The 13,282-nt window shown below is 39.3% G+C and overlaps 1 protein-coding gene across 3 annotated transcripts in view; it reads left to right on the forward strand.

Moving 5' to 3' along the window:
- slc9a3.1 (solute carrier family 9 member A3, tandem duplicate 1) overlaps nucleotides 1-4,379 on the forward strand; it is a 151,714-nt gene extending 147,335 nt beyond the window's left edge. For all 3 annotated transcript variants that reach the window (XM_073024168.1, XM_073024167.1, XM_073024169.1), the window contains exon 17: nucleotides 1,709-4,379. In XM_073024168.1, coding sequence (XP_072880269.1) covers nucleotides 1,709-1,712 — 4 coding nt within the window. In that variant the 3' untranslated portion in view covers nucleotides 1,713-4,379. The remainder of the gene's footprint in view (nucleotides 1-1,708) is intronic.
- The last annotated feature ends 8,903 nt before the right edge of the window (nucleotides 4,380-13,282 follow it).

The raw sequence follows: 13,282 nt of genomic DNA on the forward strand, positions 1-13,282 counted from the left end.
GAATATAGTTTGGGGTTAATAACTGGGTTTGACACTAAAATATTATGATATTGATTTTTGAATAACTACATTAATAAGACATTCTGAAAATGCCAAACTATAGCAAATTCCTAAAATATTGACAATCTTCTAGTTCCAAAGTGTTTTTCCATTTATTATTGTAACTCTTAAGTTTCCAGAGCACTGATCCCAGGCTCATAACTATACAGCTGGGGAATTCACACTAAAATAATTAAATAAAATTTAAGATTCCAAAGTGAAATCTAGTAATGGTAACTCTGAAATTAACAAATTGTTACAAAAGCCCACCTTAATTAATTGAAGGGAAGTATATTGGCTATATACTTTCTGCCTAGCCAAAATTTGACCCCAGTCCCATTGATTGATTGGCTCTTCACTACCTCTTCAGTTCAAGGCACTGCAGCTGCTGGAGTCTGAAGGAACACACAGTCTGCTGGAGGAACACCCAAATCTGCCCACTTTCCCCTCTCCTACCTGCCATACCCTGCCTGTCATCTTTCACCCCTCCTTAGTCTATCAATCATCTCAGACTCCTCACTCACCACTCCCCTTGTGCTTTTTACAATGGTTACTGGGCAGATGGAATACAGTGTATGTCATGTACTTTGGTAGAAAGAATAAAGATGTAGATTATTTTCTAAGCGTGGAGCAAGTTCAGAAATCAGATGTGAAGGGACTTCGGAGTCCTAGTGCAGGAGTCCCTAAATGTTAGCTTGCAGGTTGAATCAGTAGTAAGGAAAGCAAATGTAATATTAGCATTAATCTCCAGAAAACTACAATATAAAAGCAAAGATGTTATGCTGAGGCTTTATAAGGCATTGGTCAGACTGTATTTGGAGTATTGTGAGCAGTTTTGGACTCCTTGTCTAAGAAAGGATGTGCTGGCATTGTAAAAAGTCCCGAGGAGGTTTATGAGAATTATCCAGGAATGAAAGGGTTAATGTATGAGAAGCATTTGATGGCTCTGGGCCTATACTCACTGGAATTTGGAAGAATAAGGAGAAGATCAAAGCCTGTTAAATATTGAAAAGCCATGATAGAGTTGATATTAAGGGGATGTTTCTAATAGTGTGGGAGTCTAGGACCAGAGAGGGTATAGCCTTAGAATACGAGGACATCCCTTTAGAATAGACGAGGAGGAATTTCAGAGGGCAGTGAATCAGTAGAATTCGTTGCCACAGATGGTTGCGGAGGCAAAATCATTTGGGTATATTTAAAGCAGAGGTTGATTGATTTTTGATTAGTGAGAGAGTCAAAGGTTACAGTGAGAAGGCAAGAGAATGGGTTGAGAGGGATAATAAATCAGTCAAGATGCAATGGCTGAGCAGACTCGATGGGCTGAATGATCCAATTCTGCTCCTATATCTTATTTTCTCCCTCTCCATTAATGCAGGGTTTTAACCCAAAGCAGTGATAATTCCTTTCCTCCACAGATGCTATTTGACTTGCTAAGTTCCTCCTGCTTGTTGATTGCTGTGTTTTCAATTCATCAAAACAATCCTATTAAATTAATAGGTAAAATCCAGGATTGCCAGTAATATCCATACCCCATGAGCAAATAAATAAAACAAAAGAGGACAAAGATTAATTAATTTGCAAACAGACTGGTGATTTCTTTTCTCAGTTTTATGGGTGATTAAGTACAAATTCTTGTTTTCCTACGCCAACTCTTTTTCTTTTTGTGCAGGTAACACCAAGACAATCCCAAGTCCCCCTCCATTACCTAGCCCTTCTAACCTGGATGAGAAACTCTTTTCCTGGAAAGATGAACAAGCAAGCCAAAATGATTCAAGTGCTGAAAGGCCCTCAAGGGTCTTCCCATCTTATCTCCAGAAGAACTGGGTGCAGAACTATTCCTCGCTGGAAAACATAGAATCCCAGGTGCCCACAATTTCAGAACATGTGGCTGCACAGGAGGAAGATTCTACTGAAACTGCTTCAAAAGCACCTGTTGATAAGGTCAGTGAAGCAGACCTCAATGAAGACGACCAGCTTCCTCGTCCTGACAGCAAAGAACTCGAAGCAAAAGTGCAATACACTGAGACAATTAATGAAGAGGCAGAGGACAGTAGTCCAAAGGACCAGGTGGCACAGGAGCAGAAGCCATTGATCAGTAAAGACACTAAGATGCACTCTGCAGCAGCTAAGCGGGTGCAGAATCGTCGTTCTTTCCATCGACCCAAGCCTTTGCGCTACCCAGTTCTCCAGAAACTTGGGTCTCTCCCCGTCTCTTGCCACATTCCGCCTCATTCCTTGGAACAAGAAGAAACACAGTTTTAAGCACAACAGTCCATTGCTTCACCAGCAAAAACATAAAGCCTGTTAAATAGCCAACTATCATCTGGTTATGCCATTCAAACCTCAGTGAAGCTCCTCAACAGTGCACAAATCTTGATAATTGGAGCACTCCATTTAGAAAGTGATATCTGTCACTTTCTACTTATAAAACACATTTACTTCTACAGGAGTCTTAAGGGAACAAATCTTGAAAGTGCAGAAATTTTTCCTCTTCAAATTTTAATGGGGGGCATGGCAGTTTATTTCAAGATGTTTTTCTGTCTTATTCTCGATTTATTATTTTAAGGTATTTTTGGCTTTGTTGCCAATTGGGTTTTCATTCTTGTCTTTAAAGTATCATTTATTACATACGTGCAATTCTAATTAGTGACAAAGTGCGGTAAAACCAATGAGCTGTGGAAGTTAACCACCCAGTTATCTCTGGGAGAAATGGAGGTGAAAGGTTTCTTTTTAAAAAAAAAACACACTATAAAATTTAAGGTGATATTTGGATAAATAGTTGATATTTAGGCTGTGAAATTTGAATAAATGTTCACATTTTGGTGACAGTATTGAGGGAAAAATGAAGGCATATGTAAATTTCTGTGATAGGCTTTAGCAAAGATATGTTTTAAGTTATTTCTCCTGGCCAAAATTTGAGAATTATCATTTCAGCTACAATGGAAGTTAAAATTGTACGATGTGAGTTGAACGTATTTTTTTAATGCTGCGAGGATTTCTAAACACTTCATCCAAATTGGACTTGTATTTGTGCTTTGGAACACGAGAAAATGTTGTTGTGCATGTGAAATGGGTCTTACTGACTACCAAAAGTAGTTCATGCACTCTTCCCTTTTCTCCACCCATTATAGTGAAAGAAATCTAGATATTCTTGCCCAAATATCGCTGCTCTGAAGTTTAACTATTAGTAAGAGCCTGATAGTAAAACTGGAGAGTGTTTGTGGCAGAAATTATTTTCACTCCCTACCCTACCCCTCATCCCCCCCCCCACCTCCGATTTTCCCCTCCCAGGTGCTAAAGCAATACAAACGTCATGGGTTTAACTCACAGTTGTGAATGCCAATGAAAATAGGGCACATGAAACAAAGCCAAGGCCATCAAGGTTTAATTTTCCACCTGCCTCACTTCTTAACCCTTCACTCTCCCAAGTCGCTGAAGTTGTATGGTGATTGACTCTAGCTGTATAGTTGTAGAATAATGTTCCAACAAGAGCCAACTGCTGCTTTCTTAAGGCATAAACTTTTAATAAAGACATTTGCCACGTGGATCAAATGACAGTGAGAATTTGCAAACTATGCAGTTATGTTCTCTGCTTTAGTGATACAATATCTTTGGCTTACGATATGAGGTATCTCTAAATTGCCAAGGTTGAACTCCAGCCTCATGAGGTGTGTAGGATTTCACTGAGGTACCCATCAGATACAGTTAAAATTGGGCATCCATCATAAAAGGAATAATTCAATTCATCTGTATAATTACTTAGTGTATATTGTACACAACAGAAGTAATTTCCTGCATTATTCAATGTAAAATAATAGACATTATATGTGAATGATTACTGTGATACTGCCTTGGTAAGCCTGATCCTTTAGTATGTCAATGGTTTTTCATTTTTTCATTAGATATTTTATAAATTTCATTTCTTTCACTCCCTTTTGTCGAACAATGGTATACATTGTCAGTGTCTATTAGAACGCTTCAGTGTGTTGTTAAGTCACACTGTAAATAGCAAGATCTGATGGGCTGAACTTTAAATGCTGGTTCTTTGGAGGTGATGGTACTGGGTAAAGAAAATGTTTGACTTCAGTGAGGGCTCTGAAGGGGAGCAGGCTCATTTGTCCCTTTTTACCCCTATCTTCCATGTGCCAGCCAATCAAACATTGTATATATTCCAAATCTGCCAGTTTGGTCATGTACATTCATGTCTTTCTCAATTCTGGTTAATTTGTCTTCCATATGTTTTATATTTGTTGATTAATACTGCATTTTGTCTAAAGTTTTACTAGTTCTTGTTGCGAGTAAAATATATTTTAACTTTAAAATAAAATTTTAAAAGGAAATGGTGGATTTTTTTTTAATCCGATAAAATAGCAGCTGATGTAGATGTCAACTTTCAGCAATATAGCTAAACTTTGACATATGCTGATCACTCTTTCTGATTTAGTTCTGAGCATCTACAATGTAGAAGTATTTGTACATTCATATACAGTGTTACTAAAGTACAGGTAGAAACAATCAAACACTTTGGAATTTGGATCATATTTTTCAGTTCCTTTTGCTTTAAAAGGCCAGGGGTTGAAATGCTTAAATTTAGTTCAGAACTAGTGGGCTATGACTCTCCATTGTTAGCCAAAAAAAAGTCTGACTTAAATATTAAACTGAGATTGCTGATCTTCTGATTTGGAATAGAACTGTCTGTCAATAGTTTGGTGAGAAAATTCAATATCGTTTGTTGTCTGCTACCTGTTGGTGACTGCACATTGGTCATTTAAGTATGTGTTGTCTCCCTTGATTCAACACTAAGCTACAAGTCTGGCTGTTTTAAACTTTACTCTTGGGATTTTAGCCTTGTGCATCTTTTGGGTGACTTGCACTCTTGGGTCTCATCTAACTATACATAGACATACGAAATCATGTGTTCTGACTAACTTTTGAAGTAATACCACTGAGATGGATAAATTAAAGTTATACTTGATTTTTAAAAAAGACACTATCATGATAATGCTAAGCTAGCCAAACACTGTTCTTTGGCAGTTGTTGATAGCAAGATGGTAGACCTTATTTCCCAGATAGTGCAAAGCTGGAAAGAGCAAATGGACTCAATATTAATCCTCCTTAATATTCCTTTTCCTGACTTTAATCTCAAGGAAATATGGTGGATTGTGAGAGACCTTACGTGGTTCATAAAATCATGAGTAGCATAGGAAAGTAGGGTAGAGTGTCTAAAACTAGAGGGCATAGGTTTAAGGTGAGAGAGGAAAGGGTTAAAGGGGTCCTGAAAGGGTGGTGGATACATGGAACAAGCTGCCTGATTAAATAGTCAATATGATTACTATTACAACATTAAAGACATTTCAGAATCACGTTTAATATCACTGGCATGAAATTCGTTGTTTTTCTGACAGCAGTACATTGCAATACGTATTTAAAACTAAATTACAGTAAGCATATAGTGTTCATGGGTTCAATGTCCATTCAGAAATCTGATGGAGGAGGGGAAGAACCTGTTCCTGACTCAGAGTGTCTGCCTTCAGGCCCCCTGTACCCCCTTTCTGATGGTAGCAATGAGAAGAGGGTATGACCTGGGGCTGGGGTTTATGAGAGCACATTTAGAGAGGTTTATGAATAGGAAAGGTTTAGGAGGATATGGGTCAAATGCAGACAAATGGGACAAGCACATGAAGGCAGCTGGTTGTAATGGACAAGTTGGTCCATACAACTCATATCCATGTTTATGCCTCTTGAATTACTGTTCTTTTTTGACAAAGCACTAATTTTGTTCTTTAACACTTTTATATACCCTATGGCAAATGTCATTCAGTCACCATTTCTTAACATTTTCAAATATATAATTCGTAACATATTTTCAGTGGTCATGACAAAGGAATTACCTTTCTTTAGTGGCCTGGTTGATTTTGCTTCTGACTGGACAGTAATTTTGTACCTTACCCTCAGCTCCATCTTACTGCTACTTGCTTCCGTTTGCACATCAGAAACCAAAGCCTGTTTACCAATATTGTGTTAAATTCAACCTCCTTATTTTCAAATCTCTCTAATCTTTCCTTTATAATTATTTGGCATCTTCTCCAGCTCTCAAACCTTTGAAATCCCTGCTTTCCTCTAATTATGACCTCTTTACCTTTTCCAATTTCCATCAGCTATTACATTGGCCCCTGTGTCCCCAAACCCAAGAATTCCCTCTTCCAGAATATGCCTTCCCACTTAATGCAGCCATTATAAAATACCAATTGTCTATTTCCAGTTGATTTAACCCAAGCTGTTCCAGCTGGTTTAACCTTGTCTTATGACACCAGTTAAAACCTTTACCCAGGTCAGTGGAACTTGCACAATGAGAAAGGAATTCCATTTCCAGTTAGGGCTTTGTTTTGAAGTTAATGTTTTAACATTAAATTAGTAGTGGACTTTCCCTTGCATTTAAAGCATTTTTACCTGTTTGCATGTGTAGTGAATTCCCTGACCATGTCATTCAGATCTGTATCAATGAATTCTGAATAATTTGTTTAATGGAGGACTGAGTTAATTATTCTCTGGAATTAGTCCTGTTTCAGCCATCATTCAACCAGCTCGATTAAACACACATTTTGAAATGCACCATTGCTGCAAATCTCAGACTGGATTGTGTTGCTGGCTGAATTCACACATTCCCTTTTCATCACTTTTAAAACAGATAAAACTCCTGCCACTTATCTTGTTTACAATGGATTAATACTAAGAGGGTGCAGGTGAGATCAATTTAAAATTTGAACACCTAATCAGATTCAAGTTTGCCTATTTTGTTGCAGTCTTTGAAAAGCCCTAAAAATGAGTTGTTCTTACAGGGGAAAATATATTTCTTTTACTGCTAATGGCATTGTGGCAGCTGTAAAATGGTTTGCACCATAACAATTTGCATTCTCATTTTAACTGAAGTGCTGTTGCACCATAAGATGCAGACTGCATTGAAACTGAATGGTATGAGGGATGGTGAAAATTTCCTTACAAAGAAAGTGAGTGCTTTTCCTTCCAAAATCGTAAGAGTGTGAACGGTTGAAAATCTAGAATTCAGGGTCATTTTTCTGAGGAAAGGCATGTCAGTGTTGAGTGTTATGCTTTGTAGCTCCAAAACAAAACAAATTGAAAGAAAAACATGGGAGTCAGGAGATTGTGCTTAGTTTTGTTTTTATTTTAGTGAGGTGATGGCATAATAATGTATGCATTTACAAACTTTTACGTATGACCCACAGTGAATCATTTAAACAACAAAGAATTAACAAACAATATATTTACAATGTTACTGCAATATTAGGTACACAACAATCCTACTTAGCTATAAAACTCCATCTCAATATAGAATACATCTCAACTTGATATACAGTATACTATATAATACAACAATAATAAATACTTTGATCCCGAGTGGGAAATTCTTTCATTACAGCAGCAACATTTAAAAATACACTTAGTGTGCAGACTTAACTAATAAAGTACAGAATAATTTACACAATAATGTACCAATGTGCAGTAATTTTCAATAATGTACTAAAATAATGTATGAAATAATAAAACAGACAATTGTACAATGATGTGTGTTCTCCTGTTGCACAGAGATAAACTTGTATATGTTTATTGCATTTGGTAGGAAAGACATCCACAGTGTAGTCAATTTTAAATTGTCTCATTTGAAAGATTTAATCCCTGGGGGGCATTTCTTACTGTTGCGGGATAATGTCTTCCCTGACAAAAGAGGGGCACCCTGCTTGGCAGGTGAGATTTGTGGCTCAGGTTTTGGGACCGCCTCCATGGTGGTTGTCGGAATTGACTATGGGACTACAGGAAGAGGCTCTGACACCTCTGGACACCTTTCTTCTGGACGTGTTGGCATCCTGAACAGTGCACGGCAAGCTGCTGAATCTGCTGATCGATCCTAGGCCACCAGGCAAAGCTTTGAGCTAATGATTTCATTTTGACCACGCCTAGATGATCGGAGTGTGGCTCCTCTGATACTTAAGCACTCTGCATCAATAGTACAGCAACACTCTATCTTGTAAGGCAACATCTGTCGAGGCCAAATTCCCTGTTTAGTTGTCCTCTTGAATTCAATCTTGTAATTGTGTCCTCTAAGAAATAGTCGTCTCAGCCAATCACAACCCCAGAATGCTGGCTGACCTGTTTTCACCACATACAACCACAATATGGCTTGTTTGTTGCTGTATTTCACTGTTAAGAATGTGATTCCTACAGGAGTTATCTTTTCTCCAGTATTAGTTCTGAGAGGGATATCTGCAAGCTTCAGTTTGGTACCTTTGAAATGTCATTCAAACTCTTATTGTGGAATGACTGAAACAGCCGAGCCAGTGCCCAATTCCATATTAATTAATATTCCGTTCACTTCTAGTCTAAGCCGTATTGCTTGTCTCATTAGTTTTCACATGTAAATCTCAAGGCTTGTGTCACTCTTATCATTATCAGATTTTTCATTAGCAGTCTGCGGAGTTTTTGAAACTGCAACTTTGCTTTTTGTCATTTTCCTTCTGCAATCCGTTTAGTTTTGTCTGCCTTTCATTCTGCTCGTTATGTGTCTTATTGCATTTTCTGCAAGTTACATCTTTAAATCTGCATTGGTCTGGAGTATGTGAGCCCCTGCTACAATGGTAACGCGATTTGTTTGGCCAGGCCAGTTTCTGTTTAGACGCTTTCTTCACCAGGCGGTCACAAAAGCCATCGGTGCGGCAAAGTCGATCCTATGGTCATTGCGAATGCGATGTTCTGCTATTGTCGATTTCATCACAGCAGACTGTCCATCTACGCATTCAGCTGGTAGAACATTGGTGAAGTCATTGAAATAAACCTAGAGGGAAAAAATCGCTCTAAGAACTGGAATTTGATTGTAAACAAGGTGGGACATGGAAACCTGATTGGATGAGGACCAATCAGGAGGGACAGATGACAGGGATGTAAATACCATTAGACTAGACATGATGAAGACAGTAGAGTTCATCATTAAAATGTTGTTTAAGATTGATGTCTGTACTCAGCTGGAAGCCCAAGAATAGTTTATTAATAAAGTTGTCTTGGAATATTAATAGAAGTATCATCCAATTATCACAAATCTTACAGCCACTATTGTCCTGAGGGTGCTGATTTATCTGTTCTCTGCGTTGTTATCCTCATTGCACCATTGGCTGTAAAATCACTTGTGACTAACTTTATTGAGTGGCAATTTGACTCCACCTCCTTAATTAATACTGGCTTCTGCGTAAGTGTTTGCTGTTGATGTATCTGCTAGCTGAATGTGTAGATGGACGGTCTGCTGTGATGAATTGCACATGCTGTATTCACTGACCATTTTGGAGCCAAATTGAATCTTGACACCATTATTTAATTAACAACTCGCACCGTTAGCAGGTGCAAAACAAAATAAATTCCATGGAAACGCAAGTGGAAGCATATGAAATAGGGGAAGGAGTTGGCCATCTGGCCTATTGTGCCTGCTCCATTATTCAATAAGATTATGGCTGATCTGTTCATGGAGATAGCACCACCTGTCTGCCTTTTCCCTGTAACCCTCAGTTCCTCTGCTGTGCCAGAATGTACCCATGTCTTAAATAGATTTCGTGAAGTAGCCTCTACTGCTTCTGCTTGTCAGAGAATTCTCCGCACTTACTACTCTCTGAGAAAAGCAATTTCTCCTCACCTCCATCCTAAATCTACTCTGCTGCATCTTGAGGTGGAGTCTCCTGGATCTAGTCTCACCTACCAGTAGAAACAACTTTCCTGCCTCTATCTTAACTCTTTCATTAGTTTATATGTTCCAATCAGATCCCCCTTTTTATAGGCATCCGTTAGTCTTGAGAGACTATGGTTTTGTGCCTTGCAAAGTTTCCAGGGCGCAGGCCTGGGCAGGGTTGTATGGGAGTCCAGCAGTTGCCCATGCTGCAAGTCTCCCCTCTCCACGCCACCGATGTTATCCAAGGGGAAGGGCAAGGGCCAATACAGCTTGGCTCCAGTGTCGTCGCAGAGCGATGTGTGGTTAAGTGCCTTGCTCAAGGACACACACGCTGCCTTAGCTGAGGCTCGAACTAGCGACCTTCAGATCACAAGACCAATGCCTTAACCACTTGGCCACGCGCCAACACCTTGGTCTCCCCCCCTTAGTCACCTGAAATCCAACAAGTATAGTCCCAGGCTACTCATTCTCTCCTTGTAGGCTAACCGCCCTATCTCTCGAATCAACCTGGTAAACCTCCTGTACATGCATCCAAAGCACTATATCTTTCCTCAAGGAGGGAGACTAGAAGTGCATGCAATACTCCATGTGCCATCTCAGCAGTACCCTGTACTGTTGCAGCATAACCTCCCTGCTTTAAATACAGTTGCTCTAACAATCCTGTTACACGTGCAAACCAGTCTTCAGTGATTCTTGTACATCTCAAAGTCTCATGGACTACCGCATGCTGTAATCTTACTCCATATAAGTAATAGTCTGACCGATTTTTCTTCCAAAGTGGATGATGTCATATTTACTGACATTGTACACAATCTGCCAGATCCTAGCCCACTCAAGTGACCCCATTTAAATTATTATATTTCTCTGCAACCTCTGCACAATTTGCTTTTTCACTCAATTTCATGTCATCAGCAAACTCAGAAACACCACACTTGGTCCCTTCTTCCAGATCATTAATGTACTTCATATCGTCAACAGTTGTTGGCTCAGCACTGACACTGTGGCACTCCACTCACCACTGATTGCCAACCAGAGGAACACCAATTTATCCCAACTCTCTGCTTTCCATTGATTAGCCAATCCTCTCTCCATGCTAATATGTTACCCTCAACTCTAAGCATCCCTAATCATAAGTCTTTTATGTGGCACTTTATCGCATGCTTTCTGGAAATCCAAGTATGCAAAATATCCACCTGTTCTCTTCTATCCACTGTGCTTATTATGTCCTCAAATAATCTGATAAATTTGTCAAACAGAGCCTACTCTTCCTGAATCCATGCTCAGCCTGCCTTTTGGAATAACTTCTATCCAGATGTCTCAATATTTCTTCCTTTAAGACAGTTTCAATCATTTTTCCGACTATAGAGGTTAAGCTAGCTGGTCTATAGTTATATGCATTTTGCCCACATCTTTTTTTCAAACAGTGGTGTGACATTTGCTGTATTATAGTCTGCTGGGATCTACCCAACTTCCAGAGAATTTTGGTAAGTTATCACAAAAGCCTCTGTTATAACTTCCACCAATTCTTTCAGTACCCTGGGATGCATACTGTTAGGAGCAAGATACTTGTCTACCTTTAGGCCACACTTTTGCTCAGCACTACCCCCTTTAGTGATAGTAATTATATCAAGGTCATCACCTTTCATCAGATCCATAATATATCATTATAGCATGTTCAATGTCTTCTCCATTGTGAAGAATGACACAAAATAGTTGGTCAAAGTTTTGGCCACTTCTGCATTACCTAATGTCAATTCCTCTCCTCATCTTCCAAGGGACCTACATTCACTTTAGCTATGCTTTTCTGCTTTATATAATTATAATGTTTTTTTACTATCTGTTTTCATATTTAGTGCTGGTTTACTTTCATAATCTACATTCCCTTAATATTTGCCTAGTGGTTCTTTGAGAATTTTTTTTAAGTGACAATCCTCCTGTTTCCCATGATTCTTGGTAACTTTGCATGTATGACCTTTTACTTTGATGCCTTCCATTATTTCCTTAGTTATCCAGGGCTGTCCCGTCCCATCCTCATTGTCATTGCTTTTCACTGGAATATGCTTCTTTTGAGGGCTGTGAAAAATCTCTTTGATATTCTTTCACTCCCATTACTCTTCTCACTCTATTCCTTAGAAGTTTTCAGAGATCCAGCATGACATCTAGAACTTTGACAATCTTCTGGAGGTGTGTGGTGGAGAGTATATTCACTAGCTACATCACAGCCTGGTATGGAAATGCCAATGCTCTTGAATGGAACATCTTACAAAAAGTAGTGGATACAGCCCGGTCCATCCCAGGTAAAACCCTCCCCTCCATTGACCACATCTATATGGAGCATTGTCGCAGGAAAGCAGCATCCATCATCACGGACTGCCACTACACAGGATATGCTCTCATCTTACTACTGCCATCAGGAAGAAGGTACAGGAGCCTCAGGACTCTCACTACCAGTTTCAAGAACATTGTTACCCCTCAACCACCAGGCTCTTGAAACAGAGGGAATAACTTCACTCAAATTCACTTGCCCCGTCACTGAACTGTTCCAGCAACCTGTGTACTCACTTTCAAGTACTCTTCATCTCATGTTCTCAACATTTATTGCTAATTTATTTATCATTATTATTTTTTCTCTTTCATATTTGCAGTTTGTAGTCCTTTGCACATCAGTTGTTTGTTCTGTTGGGTGCGATCTTTCATTAATTTCACTGTGTTTCTAGGATTTAGTATGTATGCCTGCAGGAAAACAAATCTCAGGGTTTCGTATGGTGACATATATGTATTTGGATGATAAATTTACTTTGAACTTTTCACCGTTCCTCACCTTATAACCAGGGTTCCCAGTCTATGCTAGCCCATTCCTCCCACATTCTGTTGTAGTCTCCCTTAGAGTTGTAGAATAGAATCATAAGACACGGGAGTTGAGCTAGGCCATTCACCCTATCGAGTCTGCTCCACCATTCCATCATAGCTGATTTTATTATACCTCTCAACTCCATTTTCCTGCTTTCTCCCCATGACCTGTGACACTCTGACTAATTAAGAACTTACCAACCCTCGCTTTAAATATACCCAATGTCGGCCTCTGCAGATGTATTCTACAGATTCACTACACTTTGGCTAAAGAAATTCTGCGTCAACTCTGGTCTAAATAGACACCTCTCTGTTCTGAGCCTGTGCCCTCTGGTCCTAGACTCCCCCACTATAGGAAACATCCTCTCCATATCCACTTTGACTCGGTCTTTCATTTGTTAGGTTTCAATGAGAACCCCCTCATTCCTCTAAACTCCGGCGAGAATAGGCCCAGAGCCATTAAATGCTCCTCATATGTTAAACCTTTCATTCCTGGGATAATTCTTGTGAACCTCCTCTGGAACCCTCTCCACTGCCACTGCATCCTTTCTTAGATAAGGGGCCCAAAGCTGCTTTTGATACTCTAAATGCAGTCTGACTAGTGCTTTATAAAGCCTCAGCATCATATCCTTGCTTTTAAGTACTAGTTCTCTCAAAATTAATGCA

This window comes from Hemitrygon akajei, chromosome 20, assembly GCF_048418815.1.
Source record: "Hemitrygon akajei chromosome 20, sHemAka1.3, whole genome shotgun sequence".
Lineage (NCBI taxonomy): Eukaryota > Metazoa > Chordata > Chondrichthyes > Myliobatiformes > Dasyatidae > Hemitrygon > Hemitrygon akajei.